General features: G+C 42.8%; 2 protein-coding genes across 2 annotated transcripts in view; one reads left to right on the forward strand and one right to left on the reverse strand.

The window, feature by feature from the left end:
• Nucleotides 1-12,407: 12,407 nt before the first annotated feature.
• On the reverse strand, nucleotides 12,408-15,218 carry LOC132900273 (uncharacterized protein K02A2.6-like). The gene has a single exon (XM_060942278.1). The coding sequence runs from the start codon at nucleotides 15,216-15,218 to the stop codon at nucleotides 12,408-12,410; it is 2,811 nt and encodes a 936-aa protein (XP_060798261.1).
• Nucleotides 15,219-17,146: 1,928 nt separating this feature from the next.
• LOC132900274 (trichohyalin-like) overlaps nucleotides 17,147-17,675 on the forward strand; it is a 31,759-nt gene continuing 31,230 nt past the window's right edge. Inside the window, exon 1 of the mRNA XM_060942279.1 lies at nucleotides 17,147-17,254. Within this exon, the coding sequence (XP_060798262.1) occupies nucleotides 17,147-17,254 (108 nt within the window). The remainder of the gene's footprint in view (nucleotides 17,255-17,675) is intronic.

Raw genomic sequence — 17,675 nt, forward strand, 5'->3', positions numbered from 1 at the left:
TCTTTGCATACTCTATATTACTCATTATTTTTGCCATATCTGACTTACTGTGTCGAAGTCTGGGGAAACACCTACAAAACCACTCTGCAGCCGATATGTACAATACAGAAAAGAGCAATAAGGACAATAAACAAAACAGGATACAGAGATCACACAAACCCACTATTCATAAAATCACACATGTTGAAATTTATGGATCTGGTCAAATTCAGAACAGCACAAATAATGTACAAAGCAAGAAATAATCTATTGCCGAAAAATATACAAGGAATGTTTAGTGAGAGAGAGGGGGGATATAATCTAAGGGGAGACCTAAATTAAAAAAAAAAAACCAAAAGTTCGAACAAATATGAAAAGCATGTGCGTATCGAGCTGTGGGGTGACTTTATGGAACAGACTGGAGACAGAAACAAAACAGAGTGCAAATATAAATCTGTTTAAAAAAAGGTACAAAAAAATATTTTTAAACAAGTATATTACAGAGGAAGTATGTTAATGGAGGATGATGAGAGATAAATAGAATAGGGTTGATTGTTATATTAGAACTAGCTTAGTATATGGTATATAATTATTTATGGGGATAGATATCTTCATATTTACTGGGATAAGTATGTAGTAGATTTTTTTTTGTAATTATATATTTATATAGATATTTATGAAGTGTATGTGTTTGTATGTATATGTGTGTATGTATATATATATATATATATATATATATATATATATGTATGTATGTGTGTGTATGTATATGTGTGTGTATATATATATATATATATATATATATATATATATATGTGTGTGTGTGTGTGTATGTATGTATATATATATATATATGTATGTATGTATGTATGTATATATATATATATATATATATATATATATATATATATATATATATATATATATGTATATGTATATATATATGTGTATATGTATATATGTATGTATATATGTATGTATGTGTGTATGTATATGTGTATATATGTATATGGATATGGTATGTAGTATATATTTATTTTTGTAATTATAAATTTATATGGATAATCATGAAGTGTATATATGGTATATATTTTTATAGGTGTATTAATGTAGTTTGGATTTCGGGGTAGTTAAAAAGGGGTGGGAAATTTAAAAAAAAGTATTGTACTTCTTCCCACTCCTTTTTCAAACAATGTGCGGTGTATTGTAATGTATTAGCTCTTTATGTTATTTTATTTATTCTTTTTTTTGTCACTTTTTTCATTTTCTTTCTTTTGTATGTACAAATAGTTACATACATTTTTATACATGTTCGAAATAAATGTTCGAAATAAATAAATTCATTCATTCATTCATTCATTCATTCAAAACCTCTTTTTTACACATTTTAAACAACTGTGCTTTTTTAAAACATCTTTTTTTACACATTTTAAACATCTTGTTTTACACATTTTAAACATCTCATAGCATCGTTAGCTAGCACCTCTTGGCAGACAGCACACTGTGGCAGTGGAGCATCTTCAGATCCAGTCCATGAAAATCCAAACTTTAAATAATCGTGGTCATACTTCCTTCTTTTTTTGCTTGGCGCAGACTCTGTCTCCTCACTCACTGTAGCTTTAGGTACTAAAAATCGATCTATTTTGTCTCTGGCAAAGGCTAGCTGAAGTTCGCTAAATGTCCGCAATAGTAACTTATTCTGGTTTATTTTTCCTCACGTTGCACCCCCCCTGAAGAACTCTGGTGCCCCCTAGGGGAGGCGCGCCCCACACTTTGAAAAGCCCTGTGATCGACCAACACAGAGTAGCACATAATTGTGAAGTGAAACGAAAATGATAAATGGTCTTCAAAATTTTAAACAAATAAAAATCTGAAAAATGTGATGTGCATTAGTATTCAGCCCCCTGTACTCTGATACCTCTAAATACAATCCAGTGCAATCAAATGCCTTCAGAAGTCATCTAATTAGTTAATAGAGTCCTACTGTGTGTAATTTACTCTCAGCATAAATACACTTGTTCTGTGAAGGCCTCCATGGTTTGTTAGAGAACACTGAAGAACAAACAGCATCATGAAGACCAAAGAACTCACCAGACAGGTCAGGGATAAAGTTCTGGAGAAGTTTAAAGCAGGGTTAGGTTATAAAAAATATCCCAAGCTCTGAACATCTCAAGAAGCACTGTTCAATTCATCATTCAAAAATGGAAAAAGTATGGCACAACTGCAAACCTACCAAGACATGGCCGTCCACCTAAACTGACAGAGCGAGCAAGGAGCGCACTGGTCAGAGAAGCAGCCAAGAGGCCCATGATCACTCTGGAGGAGCTGCAGAAATCCACAGCTCAGGTGGGAGAATCTGTGCACAGGACAACTATAAGTTGTACGCTCCACAAATCTGGCCTTTTTGGAAGAGTGGTGAGAAGAAAGCCATTGTTGAAAGACAGGCATAAGAAGCCATGTAGGGGACACAGCAAACATGTGGAAGAAGGTGTTTTGGTCAGATGAGACCAAAGTTGAACTTTTTGGCCTAAATGCAAAGCGCTATGTGTGGCGGAAAACTAACACTGCTCATCACCCTGCACACACCATCCCCACTGTGAAACATGGTGGTGGCAGCATCATGCTATGGGGATGCTTTTCTTCAGCAGGGACAGGGAAGCTGGTCAGAGTTGATGGGAAGATGGATGGAGCTAAATACAGGGCAATCCTGGAAGAAAACCTGTTGCAGGCTGCAAAAGACTTGAGACTGGGAAGGAGATTCACCTTCCAGTAAGACAATGACCCTAAACATACAGCCAGAGCTACAATGGAATGGTTTAGATCAAAGAATATTCATGTGTTAGAATGGCCCAGTCAAAGTCCAGACCTAAATCCCATTGAGCATCTGTGGCAAGACTTGAAAATTGCTGTTCACAGACGCTCTCCATCCAATCTGGCTGAGCTTGAGCTATTTTGCAAAGAAGAATGGGCAAAAATTTCAGTGTCTAGATGTGCAAAACTGGTAGAGACATACCACAAAAGACTTGCAGCTGTAATTGCAGCAAAAGGTGGCTGTACAAAGTATTGATGCAGGGGGGTTGAATACTAATGCACATCACATTTTTCAGATTTTTATTTGTTTAAAATATTGAAGACCATTTATCATTTTCGTTTCACTTCACAATCATGTGCTACTCTGTGTTGGTCTATCACATAAAATCTCAATAAAAAACTTTTAAGTTCGTGGTTGTAAGGTGGAAAAATGTGAAAAAGTTCAAGGGGTATGAATACTTTTTCAAGGCACGATATCATGTGAAAGTCAGGTTAATAATATAACTTGGATTACACATTTTTCAGTTTTACTCAAATTAGGGTGGTGCAAAAATGAGTACACCCCTCAACAAAAACTAATACATCTAGTACTTTGTATGGCCTCCATGATTTTTAATGACAGCACCAAGTCTTCTAGGCATGGAATGAACAAGCTGGAGACATTTTGCAACATCAATCTTTTTCCATTCTTCAACAATGACCTCTTTTAGTGACTGGATGCTGGATGGAGAGTGATGCTCAACTTGTCTCTTCAGAATTCCCCAAAGAAAATAATTTCTTTACACCACAAAGGTGAAGGCTACAATAAGATCAGCAAAGCTTTACTTATCAGTCAGAATACTGTAGCAAAAGTGGTACAAAAATTTAAGAAAGATGGAACTGCAACCATCTCACAGAGACGTCCAGGTCGTCCATGGAAGTTAACACCTCGTCAGGAGCGTCTTCTGATGAGAAGGGTTGAAGAAAATCGGCATGCAAGTTCACTGCAGTTATCTAAAGAAGTAGAAAGCCAAACTGGGGTGACTATTTCCCGTGACACAATACGGCGTACACTGCAGAGGAATGGCATGCATGGATGCCGTCCACGAAAGAAGCCTCTCCTAAAGCCCAGGCACAAAAAAGCCTGCCTAGAGTTTGCCAGGGCCCATGCTGACAAAGATGAAGATGACTGTGACTCTATACTCTGGAGTGATGAGACCAAGATAAATGTTTTTGGAACTGATGGCGTCGCAAAGATGAGGAATACAAAGAAAAAATGCCTGGTGCCTACAGTGAAACATGGTGGTGGCAGTGTCCTTATGTGGGGCTGCATGAGTACTGCTGGTGTCGGGGAGCTGCATTTCATTGATGGCATCATGAATTCACAGACGTATTGCTTTATACTGAAAGAGAAGATGCTGCCATCACTCCGTGCCCTTGGTCGTCGTGCACTTTTCCAACATGACTAAACACACATCTAAGGCCACTGTTGGATTTCTGAAGAAGAACAGGGTGAAAGTGATTCAGTGGCCAAGTATGTCTCCTGATCTGAACCCAATCGAACACCTATGGGGAATTCTGACGAGACAAGTTGAGCATCACTCTCCATCCAGCATCCAGTCACTAAAAGAGGTCATTGTTGAAGAATGGAAAAAGATTGATGTTGCAAAATGTCGCCAACTTGTTCATTCCATGCCTAGAAGACTTGGTGCTGTCATTAAAAATCATGGAGGCCATACAAAGTACTAGATGTAGTAGTTTTTGTTGTGGGGTGTACTCATTTTTGCACCACCCTAATTTGAGTAAAACTGAAAAATGTGTAATCTAAGTTATATTATTAACCTTACTTTCCTGTTATAAGTTAAACAGATGTTATATTAAACTTTGTCTTGTCAGCATTTTGGAAATTGTTTGTGTTCATTGAGATATTGTTTAAAATGTTACTTTTCAAAGGGGGTGCACTCATTTACGCTGAGCGCTGTTTATTTGTGTGACAATAAGTTGCTAACAAGCTAGCTAGTTGATTATCTAACTAGCCAACCTTTTAAAAGTGATAATATTATGATAAAGCACAGAGGAACCTCTTTTTTTAATTGAAGAATTAAACATACTTCAGCAGATATTTTGACGCGTTTATAACGATTTTCTAAGTTTCACTTTCACCTGTTGCTCCTCTTCTTTTTAAGTCTTTTTTTTCTGCTTCAAGTATTTTTCTCAACATTTTAACAGCCTCGATGAGGATTAAACTGGTATAACGTGTGGTGTTTTTTGGGGGAAAGCATCTAAATATCAAGATGTGTGTATTAGGGTGCATCAGTTGCCCCCTAAAAATGAAAAGTTCCTCCGATCATGATGCATTTTTGTTTTTATGTTCCTTTTGGTAAGAAAACACACTGGGTGAAATATTTTGACAAAATTCAAAAGTTTAATGGCGGCACCAGGAGCTCAAAGTTATGGAAAAAGCTGCTATTTTATGACTTTGATGACAAAATTTCAATCACTTTTCATGAAACATTATGGCACCTTATAGAGTATACCAAATATCTTAGATACACATTTTTAGTGCATATTCTAAATATATTATCAAGCACAGTTTGAGTTTTAGCTGTTCATTGAATCATTGTTCAACTACTTTTAAACAATACAAATGTATTATGAATCACATTAATGCTTCTCAATCCCTTGCAAAGGTTCTTAACATGATCTCTGGCTCACAAGAAATCAATAAATGGAGTCCAACATTGTGATTCAAACCTTACGCGAACACATAAAATAAGCTTTTTTTTTTTGGCAAAAAATGAACCTCATGGTGCCACCATTAGACTTTTGAATATGGTCAAAAAATTTTACAGTATGCCTTTATTGGTGAAAAGGAACACCCAAACAAAAACGCATCAGATTTTATGAAAATGAGGGCAACTGATGCACCCTAGTGTGTATTAACACACACACACACACACCTCAGGAGGGTGTTTTAATTAGTGATGTGTTGTTGGTGAAAGAGTCGACTCTCATTAATGAAGGATCCTTTTTAAACAAAAGAAAAATCTCATCTCATTATCTCTAGCCGGCGGCACGGTGGTGTAGTGGTTAGCGCTGTCGCCGCACAGCAAGAAGGTCCGGGTTCGAGCCCCGTGGCCGGCGAGGGCCTTTCTGTGTGGAGTTTGCATGTTCTCCCCGTGTCCGCGTGGGTTTCCTCCGGGTGCTCCGGTTTCCTCCACAGTCCAAAGACATGCAGGTTAGGTTAACTGGTGACTCTAAATTGACCGTAGGTGTGAATGTGAGTGTGAATGGTTGTCTGTGTCTATGTGTCAGCCCTGCGATGACCTGGCGACTTGTCCAGGGTGTACCCCGCCTTTCGCCCGTAGTCAGCTGGGATAGGCTCCAGCTTGCCTGCGACCCTGTAGAACAGGATAAAGCGGCTAGAGATAATGAGATGAGATGAGATTATCTCTAGCCGCTTTATCCTGTCCTACAGGGTCGCAGGCGAGCTGGAGCCTATCCCAGCTGACTACGGGCGAAAGGCGGGGTACACCCTGGACAAGTCGCCAGGTCATCACAGGGCTGACACATAGACACAGACAACCATTCACACTCACATTCACACCTACGCTCAATTTAGAGTCACCAGTTAACCTAACCTGCATGTCTTTGGACTGTGGGGGAAACCGGAGCACCCGGAGGAAACCCACGCGGACATGGGGAGAACATGCAAACTCCGCACAGAAAGGCCTTTGCTGGCCACAGGGCTCGAACCCGGACCTTCTTGCTGTGAGGCAACAGCGCTAACCACTACACCACCGTGCCGCCCCACAAAAGAAAAATAAGATCTAAAATTCTTGTGATTCTTATGTTGAAAATCTGAGTATTCTGTAGTGATGATTTTGTAATAGTGTTAATCCCACAGACAGTGTCAAAGTCCAAAAGAATCCACTGAATCATGTGAGTCAAATATGAGTTGTTTGGTCGATTCAAGTGAAGAAGTCCATTTGGATCATCTGTGTGTGACTGAATCAGCAGGATACATATGTGGATAATGTATATGCAGTTTTTACATACTGTTTATTTTTAATATAAAATGCAAAGGACAAGTCATTAAACAATATTTTATTGACTGATTAGTCAGTGTTGATTAATTTTTTATTTATTAACAGCAGCTCTGACAATAGTGCAGCAGCAAATCACAGGTTGAAGTTAAAGTAACAAAATGTTTTCCCATAACAGCGAGAATCAGAGTGATTTATTTCACATAATGCAGTTCAGTAAACAACATAAGCGTTGCCTTGGTGAAGTCTGAAATTTTGGATGGTTTCAACAAGAAAAAAACTGGCAGTGAGTCATTTGCGAGTCAGAGTCGACTCTTGTTGATGATATGACCCGATTGATTCGACTCACTGAAAAGAGCTGCAATTCTCATCATTAGCAGTAAAGACTTGGTGAAATGAATCAGGTGTATTCAATACAATCATGCAGGAGTGGATGACAAACTTTATACAGTATCCTACAACTACTCTATACTATGCCTTGGAGTGGTCAGCGCTGTGGTTTGCACCTATTTGCAGGCCAGAATATGACTCAGAGGAACGCAGTCAGCATTGGCACTTGCACAACAGCTTAGTTGTTATCGTGTTTGATCAAATTCAATGTTTGTCCCCCCCAGTCAGCATGAGCACCTCTGCACTGCGAATTGGTGACCAGCTGATCCTGGAAGAGGATTACGATGAGAACTACATTCCATCTGAACAAGGTAACAAAGTCTGACAGGATCAGACTTCCCAAGGGGAAGCCTGTAGTCTTTAGCTGTGTCATATTATGTAAGCGAATCACACGCTCATCTTTAAATACTTTGTTTGGCCCAGTGATATCGTTTCTGTCTTTTACATAAAATAACAAAAGGACAGGTCTTTGAATGGTCTTGATTTTGGACAGATGTGACGATGCATTGGATCTGGGTTTTCAGGAGAAGATCCTTCTTTTCATTGAATTTCTACACAGACGGAACCATTTTTTACTAAATGTAGTCATTTTTCAAATACAGTGTGATATGATGGTAAAATTTGCACGTGATGGTAGGCATGCTCTGATATGGTCTCTGAAATAAGGTACGATTACATATGGCCATGTGTGTGCAACCGATTATCCGACACGTAGCTAACGATAAATCCATATTCACTTGAGATCTTATTGTGCATGATGATGGTTCATCTCCCTTCACATCATTCTATCTCTTCCATTCCTCTCGTTAGAGATCCACGAATATGCCCGAGATATAGGGATTGATCCTGAGAGGGAGGCGGCACTCTTGTGGCTGGCCAGAGAGGGCATCGTTGCTCCCCTGCCTGAAGAATGGAAGCCTTGGTAAGAGGAGTTTTTCACACACACACACACACACACACACACACACACACACACACACACACAGTGCTATGGTGTGTTAATGGTAAAAGTTTGAACACGTTGTAAAATGTGCACCAGATAATGGTGATTATGGTTCAAGTGCATGAGATGTGCGAGCGTGTGATCTACTTGCATGTCTTACAGCCAGGATGTGAGTGGAGATGTTTATTACTTCAACTTCTCCACCAGTCAATCCACATGGGAACACCCATGTAATGAGCTGTACCGCCGCCGAGTGGCTCAGGAGAGGGAGCGTGGTTCCTCAGGCTCTGCCCCTGTCAAGAAGGATAAGGAGAAGAAGAAGAAAAAAGAGAAGAAAGAGAAGAAAAAGAAGAGTGATCCAGAGGGTCTGAAAGCACCAGGAGTGAGTATGGATGCTTGCAGCTATTCTCATTCTCTCTCTCTCTCTCTCAAAAACAAAAGAATAGGAAAAGAAAGGAGAGTTCTAACAGAGGAGAACCTACATCTAGGTCTGCTCTTACCCCTCTCCAACCAATCACACAGCCCTCCACGGGTGTTGCTGATCACAGACTCAGAGACACAGCCATCCACCCTGACATACTGTAGCTGGCCTGTGAGGTAGTCTATGATCCAGGAAGTGGTGTCAGGGTGCACCTCCAGCAGCTTCTCTCTCATTAGGCTGGGCTAGATGGTGTTGAAAGCACTGGAGAAGTCAAAGAACATGACTCTCGTGATGCTTCCCTGCTTTTCCAGGTGTGAGAGGGCCTTATGTGTCAGGTAGATGATAGTTTCAGTTTCAGTTTCAGACAACTTTATTCGTCCCCAAGGGGGCAATTCAGTTCAAGCAGTTCCTGAACGTAAAAAAAACACCAACAACAAGACAACAAGCAGCAGACAGGAGTAAAATATGTCCGAAACAACAGGCCAGTACATAATTGTATGGAGTGGCACAGTTAAGTAACAGGAAGAAAAAAAATTATGATAAATAAGTGGGCATACAAAGATGCATTGCACATACATGAATACAAAAGTTACAAAATATGACTACCGCTATCCAGGTTTAAGAGCCTAATGGCAGATGGGATGAAAGATTTAGTGTATCTATTTGTCTTCCTAATAGGTGCTATAAAACGGCGGCCTGAAGGCATCACCGTGAACTCAGAGGACAGGATGTGGCTATGTTGGGAAGTTATTCCTTTAGCTTTATGGACCACCTGCCTCTCCCACAAAAGACTCAAATCCCTCTGCTGGACACCAGTTATTTTAGAACAAACCTTTACAATGCTGCAAAGGCTGTTTTTGTCTTTTAAAGACAAACCACCAAACCAGCAGATGAAGGAGAAAGTTAAAATGCTCTCAATAAAAGACTGATAAAACATACACAAAATTCTGTTACAGACCTTACAGATGATAACATCCTCCACCCCGATATGTGGCTGGTAAGCAAACTGCAGTGGGTCCAGGAAAGCTGTAAGCTGGGTCCTCAGGTGTTGCAGAACCAGTCTCTCAAAGGTCTTCATCACGTGTAATGTCAGAGCCACAGGTCTATGGCCATTAAGACCGCTGGGACAACACTTCTTGAGCACCGGAACAATGCAGGAGGTCTTCCAGAGTGTGGGGACCTTCTTCAACCTCAGAGAGAGATTGAAGAGGTGCTGTAGAGGAGCTGCTAGTTGCCCAGCACACACTTTGAACATCCTGGGGTTGATGTCATCAGGTCCACTGGCTTTGCTCCTCTGAAGCCTGGAGAGCTCCTGCTGTTCCTGGATGGTGATGAGGGTGGGGCTAGGTGGTGAGGGGGTTTACGGGAAGCTGTGAGTTCCTGGCTGTGGGTGAGTAGTTATAGGAGGGTGTGGGGGGTGATGAGGTGTCCTGGTCCACTGTTAGGGTAATATTGGTTTGAATGGGGCTGATGGGTGAGGGTGGGCTGTCCTCCTCTGGGGTCAGAAGTCTGATGGGGGGGGGGGGGGTAGCAGAGGTGTTGATGGGAAGGGGAGCATGGACTCCAGTATAGGTATTAATATAGGCAGGGGTGTTGAGTTGGAGACCTAGACCCACTGTTTCTGGACACAGAGGTGGGGGTTGTGTTAAACCTATTGAAAAATAGATTGAGTTCAGATGCAAATGCTAGGTCTCCCTGCACTGCAGGTGAAAGCAGACTGCATCCTGACATGCATTTCATCCCATTCCAGGCCTCTTTTGTGTTGTTCTGTATCAGCTTCACCTCAGTCTTCTCCCTGTAGCTGTTCTTAGCCTCTCTCAGCTTCCTCTTCAGCTCCTTTTGAACAGCACAGAGCTCCTCTCTGTCCTTAGCCATGAACACCTTCTTCCTGTTAAGAAGGCCCTTGATTTCTTTGCTTATCCATGGCTTATTTTTGTGATACCAGCACACCTTCCTGGTGGGTATAATGGTGTCCTCACAGAAACAGATGCAGTCTGTGATACAACAAGAGAGGCCCTCGATGTCCTCCCTGTAGTCTTCCTGGAACAGTTCCCAGTTTGTGTCCTGAAAACACTCCTGGAGGCTCTCCTCGGCATCCTTAGACCAAACCTTCTCAGTCCTTTTGCTGGCCACCTGTTGCCTAACCAGTGGCTTGTAGGTGGTCACAAGGTGTATGTGGTTGTGGTCAGATTCTCCAAGGGGGTGGAGAGCAGAGCAGCTGTATGCCCTTTTCACATTCACGTGAAAGAGGTCTAGGATTTTGTTCTGTCTCATTATGCAGTTGACATGCTGCTTGAAGTTAGTTAGGACAGGAGAGAAGAAGGCATGGTTAAAATCCCCACTGATCATTATATGGACACTGGGATGTTGTGTCTGAAGTCCTGCGGTGGTGCTATGAATGATGTCACTCACGCTCTCTGCTACTTCAGATGGGGGGATGTAAACAATGATGACAATGGCATGCGAGAACTCCTCTGGTAGGTAGTATGGTCTCAGATGTACCACCAGAAGTTCAGTATCAGGGTGCAGACAGTATTGTAGTCGAGTCACTAAACCTCTAGTCTGAGTCCAGTCTTGAGTCCCCAGTGTTCAAGTCCGAGTCAAGTCCAAGTCATTAAAGAAAATTTTGAGTCGAGTCTACTATTGAGCCGAGTTGAGTCCGAGAACAAGTCTCCAACCATACCATTTGACAGTGGCTGTTACTGCCTTTATGTGAAACGGTCTTTGCTGTTGTGTTGGACTAATATTACTGCTTGACTGCCCCATTTTAGTTAATAGGCTTGTTCATCGCTCAGCAAGCCCCACCCACTATTAAAAGGGCAAATAACATGAGAGAGGGTTAACACTAGCTAGTTCATCGCTCAGCAAGCCCCGCTATCAACAGAGCAATGAACATAGTATGTCACTTCCTTCTCTGAGTGGAGTCTTGCCAAATGACAATTGAAGTTCGAGGTTGTCCCAATTGTCTCCTCGATAGTTCTTATAAATATGGATCACATAGCAGTGCATTTTTTTTCCCACTGCATGAGAACTCTGTATAAGCAAAGTGAACAATCCTAGGGGCGTTCTCTCCAGGCATTTTAGTGCCGTTAACGTTAGTTTGTTCCTGGACATGATGTATGAACAGGTGAACGTGCATTCTCTTGCACAAAATTAGTATAAAAATTAATGTACCTATAAATATCTTATGCCAAATTATTATGGCATGTGGCAAAAAAATAAAGAAAAAATCAGAGTCCTTGTCTCCAATTTATGAGTCTGAATGCAGTTAATGCATGAGTCAGAGACCAAGTCTGAGTCATCAGTGTCGTGTTATTTAAAATAACTGTGAGTCCGACTGCGGATTAACGTGGCACTTATTTACAAGCAAGGCATTCAACAACAGACTGATGCTCCTCCCTATGACCCCTACTGATGATGTCATCACGCACATAAACCTATGTAACTTAACATTACACCACATCTCCCCTTTCTAGAATCAACTGGGTAGACTACCAGTTGATTCATTAGACCTTAGAGGATTTTTCTGCCTCTTTTGCTGGAAGGTCTGTCCCTGTCTAAACATGAACATTTTCTACAGTGAACTTTTCTGTGAACTCACACACATTCTTTACGTTATGAACCCATCTCTTCTATACATCATGTAACTTCCTGAACTGATACATGAACATTTTAGCACCTTTGCATTTAAATGCCCTAAAATAAACATTTCCCATAAACCAATAAACATTACGTTAAGCTCTTTAACAACTCTGTTTTTTTCCCTTTTACCTCCCCCTCTTTGTTCTTCTTTTCCACACAGTTCAATAACTGTCTCTAAATTTTTAGGCCTATGCCTTTACAGGTCCAACCTTGTTGGTCTCACCACAATTCTTCCCGATCTTGTTCTAGGAGTAGATGGTGGACTGGAAACAGTCTGTAAAGGTGGCTCTGTAGAACTTTCCTCCGAGAGATCACGAGAGGGTTGCTCCTGCACCCCTCTGCTGTTCTGTTCTGGTGATGTACGCATGGGAATCAGGTGATGCCGGTTGCGTTGCACTGTTCCATGTGGCGCATCTACGAGATAGGAACGCGGAGTGGTGTGGTTGCTGATCACCTTTCCCGATGTCCCTTTATCTGTCACCCACACTTCTTGACCAGGTGAAAGATCAGTGAGGGTGTGTGTGCGGTGACGCCTGTTGTAATATTTTGCATCCATAGCTCGCTTTAGATTTTCCTTTTGAGCTACCGCCTGGCTGTCAGGGAGTGCAGGGTCAAGCAGCGCAGGAAGTGTTGGCACAGTCGTGCGAAGTCTTCTCCCCATTAGGAGCTGTGATGGACTGTAACCGTTCTGGAGTGGTGTAGCCCTATAAGAAAGCAGAGCTAAGTATGGGTTAGCCTCTTTTCTCAGAAGCTCTTTGATGGTTTTGACTGCATGCTCTGCTTCTCCATTACTCTGAGGAAATAATGGGCTGCTTGTCACATGGCAAAAGCCATACGACTCTGCAAACGCCGCAAAGGTCATCCCTGAGAGCTGTGGCCCGTTGTCTGTCACCAGTTTTTCTGGAATGCCATGGTGGGTGAAGATGGATTTCAGATGGACTATGACATCAGTTGATCTAGATGGGGTAAGCTGAGCAATCTCCACATACCTGGAAGCATAATCCACCACCAGCAGGTAAGTCTTGCTTCCCAGTGAGAAAATGTCAGCTCCCAATCTCTGCCATGGTCTGTCAGGATAGTGTGATGGCATAAGGGGCTCTTTGTTGTTCTGTCTCTCTTTACAGCACATTCGGCAATTGAGGACCAGCTCATTCAACTGCTGACTCAAGCCAGGCCACCACACCGACTGTCTTGCACGCTCTCTGCACTTCACCACCCCCTGGTGGCCGACATGCAGTCTGGCAAGAACGTCGTTTCTCATCACTGACGAGATGACGAGCCTGGTTCCCTTCAGCAGGAGTCCTGTCTGAACAGTGAGAAATGCCCGGTCTGCCCAATAGGCTTTCAGTGCTGGTTCCGTAATGCTGTGCGCTGGCCAGCCTTCCACACATAGCTGCATCACTCTTGCACACACACTGTCCCTTTTCAGCTGTTCTCTCAACTCCTCCAGGTAAGTAGAGCTTGCAGGTAAATTGTTCATAACAGAGTCTGCATAGATGTTTGTGTCTTCAAGGAAATCCTCTTCCTCCGGTGTCGCTCCACTCTTCACTGGAGTTTGTGACAATGCATCGGCTGTGCAGATACACTTTCCTGGCACATTAGCAATATTGTACAAGTAACGCATCAGTCGCATGCGGAACTGCTGAATATGCGGGGGAAGGGCATCCAATGCCTGAGACCCCAGAAGGCTCAGTAGTAGTTTGTGGTCTGTTTCTAACAGAAAGTGCTTGCCAATCAGGAAATTCCGGAACCTCTCACAGGCCCAGGTAAGTCCTAACGCCTCCTTCTCCACCTGCGCGTATCTCTGCTCTGTCTGTGTGAGTGACCGCGACACATAGGCCACTGGCTTCCACACATCCTCCCACTCCTGGAGAAGAACACCACCTAAGCCATAAGAAGAAGCGTCTGCTGACACCTTGATCTCCCTGTTCGGGTCGTAGATCGCCAACACTGGTGGGCTTGTCAGTGTGTCCTTCAAGTTTTGAAAAGCTCGGACCTGTTCGACATCCCACACCAAGCAGTTTTTCTTAGAGAGGAGATCTCGCAGAGGTTTATCCCTCTCAGCCAGCTGCTGGATAAACTTCCCCAGTTGGTTGACCATGCCGAGAAAACTCCTCAGCTCGCTCACATTTCTCGGCTCATCCATTTTTGTAATGGCTTCCGTCTTCCTTGGGTCTGGACTGATTCCGCTGCTGGAGATTACATGTCCCAAAAAGTTTATCACCCGCTTTGACAAGTCACACTTTTCAACATTTAGCGTGATACCCACCTTTTGCATCCTCTCTAGCACGGCATGCAGTCGCCCATCATGTTCTCCTTGTGACCGGCCCCACACGAGCACATCGTCCATGTGGCAGACGACACCTTGAAGACCATCAGTGACCTCAGTCACCATTCTGTTCTGGAAATGCTCTGGTGTGGAAGCAATTCCAAACGGGAGTCTGTTAAAATGATAATGACCGAAGGGGGTTATAAACATTGTGTACTTCGCAGAATCTTCTGTCAGGGGTATTTGCCAGAACCCCATATTGGCATCCAGCTTACTGAAGATTTGCACACCTGCCAGCTTTCCCAGTGTTTCTTTCACAGATGGAAGTATGTACTTTTCTCTGCACACTGACTCGTTTAGCTTTGTGAGGTCGACGCATATGCGCACTGCACCTGTCTTCTTCAGCACAACAACGATGCCAGTGCACCAGTCTGTCGGGTCCTCCACTCTGCTAATTACTCCAAGACTTTCCATGCGTGAGAGCTCTTGCTTCACTTTACCCATTAACAGAAGTGGAATCCGTCGGGGAGTCTTGAGAGAAAACGGCTCTGCCCCTGGTTTGAGACGAATGGCGTATGGCTGGCGCACCTCACCCAAACCACTGCACAGCTTCGGGTAGCTCGTTTTAAGAGTCTCAATGCTAATGCTGTCTAGCCACGCCACCAGCTCAAGCTTGCTGATAGCCGGCCTCCCAAGCAATGCTGCGTGCAGGTGTTTGACGACGTATACCTCCTCCATCGTTGTCCTACTGCCTTTTCTCAAAAGCAGCTCTGTGACCCCTACAACATCCAGTGGATTTCTCCCGGGTCCCAATAGAGGCTTAGATGCAGGAGTGAGTGTAGGCGGCTGAGTATTTTTGAAAAGTTCTTTGAATACAGTGTGTGACATCCGCGCCTGTATCAATTTTGAATGGCACCTGTGTCTCTTTGATGTCGATGTTCACCATCCACAGCTCACCACTGGCTATGATGCTGCCCAGGAACACTCCATCCTCTTCAACTTTGTACACAGCTTTGGATGTGCATACTCTCTTAAAATGTCCCCTTTTACCGCATGAGTGGCGTTTAACATCATTAGCAGGACAATCGCGATTTGCATGAGGTTGGGAACTGCCGCATTTTCGACATTGGTTGTTCCTGCCCTTATTGGCTTTTGCTGTGCTTTGTGGCTTAGCCAGCATGCTAGAATGCTGTGGCTTGCTCCTTGCTTTAGCCTTGCTGCTGCCTTTAAACACTCTGTCTACAGATTTGCTATCGTTAACGTCTGGCCCCGTGCCTCTCAGTGTGACTTGCTGGTGTTTCACCTCCTCACTCTGTCGAGCCCTGGTAATCGCCGATTCCAGCATCAGATCTTGGTCTAGCTGCATTCTCTCTGAGAGCTGCAGGTCTCGCAGCCCCACAACAATCCTGTCACGAATGAGCTCGTCGTGTAGCACTCCATAGTTGCAGTGTTCAGCTAGCGCATATAAAGCAGTAACAAAAGAGTCCACACTTTCATTTTTGCCTTGCACCCGCATGTTAAACTTTGCTCGCTCATAAATTGTGTTGTCCTTGACTATGAAAAAGTTCTGAAAGGCATCATGAACACCTTGATATATTCCCTTTGCTTCCTCAGTCAAAGCTAGCCCACAAAGGACATTGTCAGCCTCGTCGCCCATGCAGTAAATCAAAGTATTTATCTGGTTGTCTTCCGAACTAGCATTCAGATTACTTGCCATACGAAATTGTTCAAATCGTCAGATCCATTTGTCCCACTCTTGAGGTCTGGTGAAGTCGAAGCTCTCTGGCAGCTGTATGCTGAATGTAGCGCTAGCACTCGGCCACACTCTCTGTGCGCCCGCCGCTGCCTCCTCGCCATCAGACATCCCGCTCTTCCTTTTTCTCTCACGTTAACGTTAGAAAAAAACAAACTTCACCAACCGTAACTCATGGTGTACAAATTCTACTAATGTCACTCAGCACCACGTACTCCCAGTAGTTCTGACACCATGTCGTGTTATTTAAAATAACTGTGAGTCCAACTGTGGATTAAAGTGGCGTTTATTTACAAGCAAGGCATTCAACAACAAACTGATGCTCCTCCCTACGACTCCTACTGATGATGTCATTGCGCACATAAACCTATGTAACTTAACATTACACCACAATCAGTGCTCAAGTCAAGTCACGAGTCCTTAAAATTATGGCACAAGTTGGACTCGAGTCCTACAAGCCTGGGTGTAGATAAATTCCTTCACCCTTAAAGTCTGGGATCACACCATTGAGATTTAATAAAGACAGCAAGACCTCCTCCTCTCTTCTTATTGTTCTCTCTCTCTCTCTCTCTCTCTCTCTCTTTCTCTCTCAAGCTGCTGGGTCCTCTTGCTCCTCTCAGAAGTGTGTGTGACGCTCCAGTTCCAGCACTCCGTGGTTCCCTTGGCAGCTCCTCCAGCCTCCAACCTCTGAAGACTCCACTAGGGGTAATCATTAATGCATTAGAGCTGAAAGGACCGTAAAGATAAAATTAGGCAACTTGGAATGCACTAGGGCTACAAGAAAAAAATTGCAAACTAAGATGAAAATCCAGGGATCTGTAGCTTTTATGTTGATGTACATCATATATTAAACATAATTCACTCACAAGTGCAACTCCTGAGACTATATCCGCACGTTTCTTAGGGTTCCAGGATGAGCTCCAGTTTGCAGAGGATACGTCAAGAGGAGCGTCCATCTCAGGCTCCGCCCACATTTTATTCCGATGAAGAAGAAGAGCAGGAAAAGATTTCCATGCCTCAGGTTTGTGTCTTCATCTCACCCATAATGTAGAACACACGACGTAAACTCGGGATGCATCAGTACCGATACTCCTCCCAGGTACTGTAGACTCCGACTACGGTGTGGGTGCAATCAGTTAATTATTGAAATTAAGTGATCAATCTCATTAAATCAGTCTCATTAAATTTTGAAGGTTAATAATTAAAATGAATCAATCCCATTGAATCGTTTACTTTGACTCATTTGAATTGAATCATACCATAGAATCAGTCTCATTCAGTGAATCATTTAGTGAATCGTTCAATGAATCGTTTAGTGAATCATTTAGTGAATCGTTCAATGAATCATTTAGTGAATCATACCATTAATCCTGGTGCTTAATAATAAATTACCAAACAGCTAAATTATGGTATATTTCCAAATTATTACAATCACTTACCAC

The sequence above is a fragment of the Neoarius graeffei genome, chromosome 16 (assembly GCF_027579695.1).
Source record: "Neoarius graeffei isolate fNeoGra1 chromosome 16, fNeoGra1.pri, whole genome shotgun sequence".
In the NCBI taxonomy this organism is placed as follows: Eukaryota; Metazoa; Chordata; class Actinopteri; order Siluriformes; family Ariidae; genus Neoarius; species Neoarius graeffei.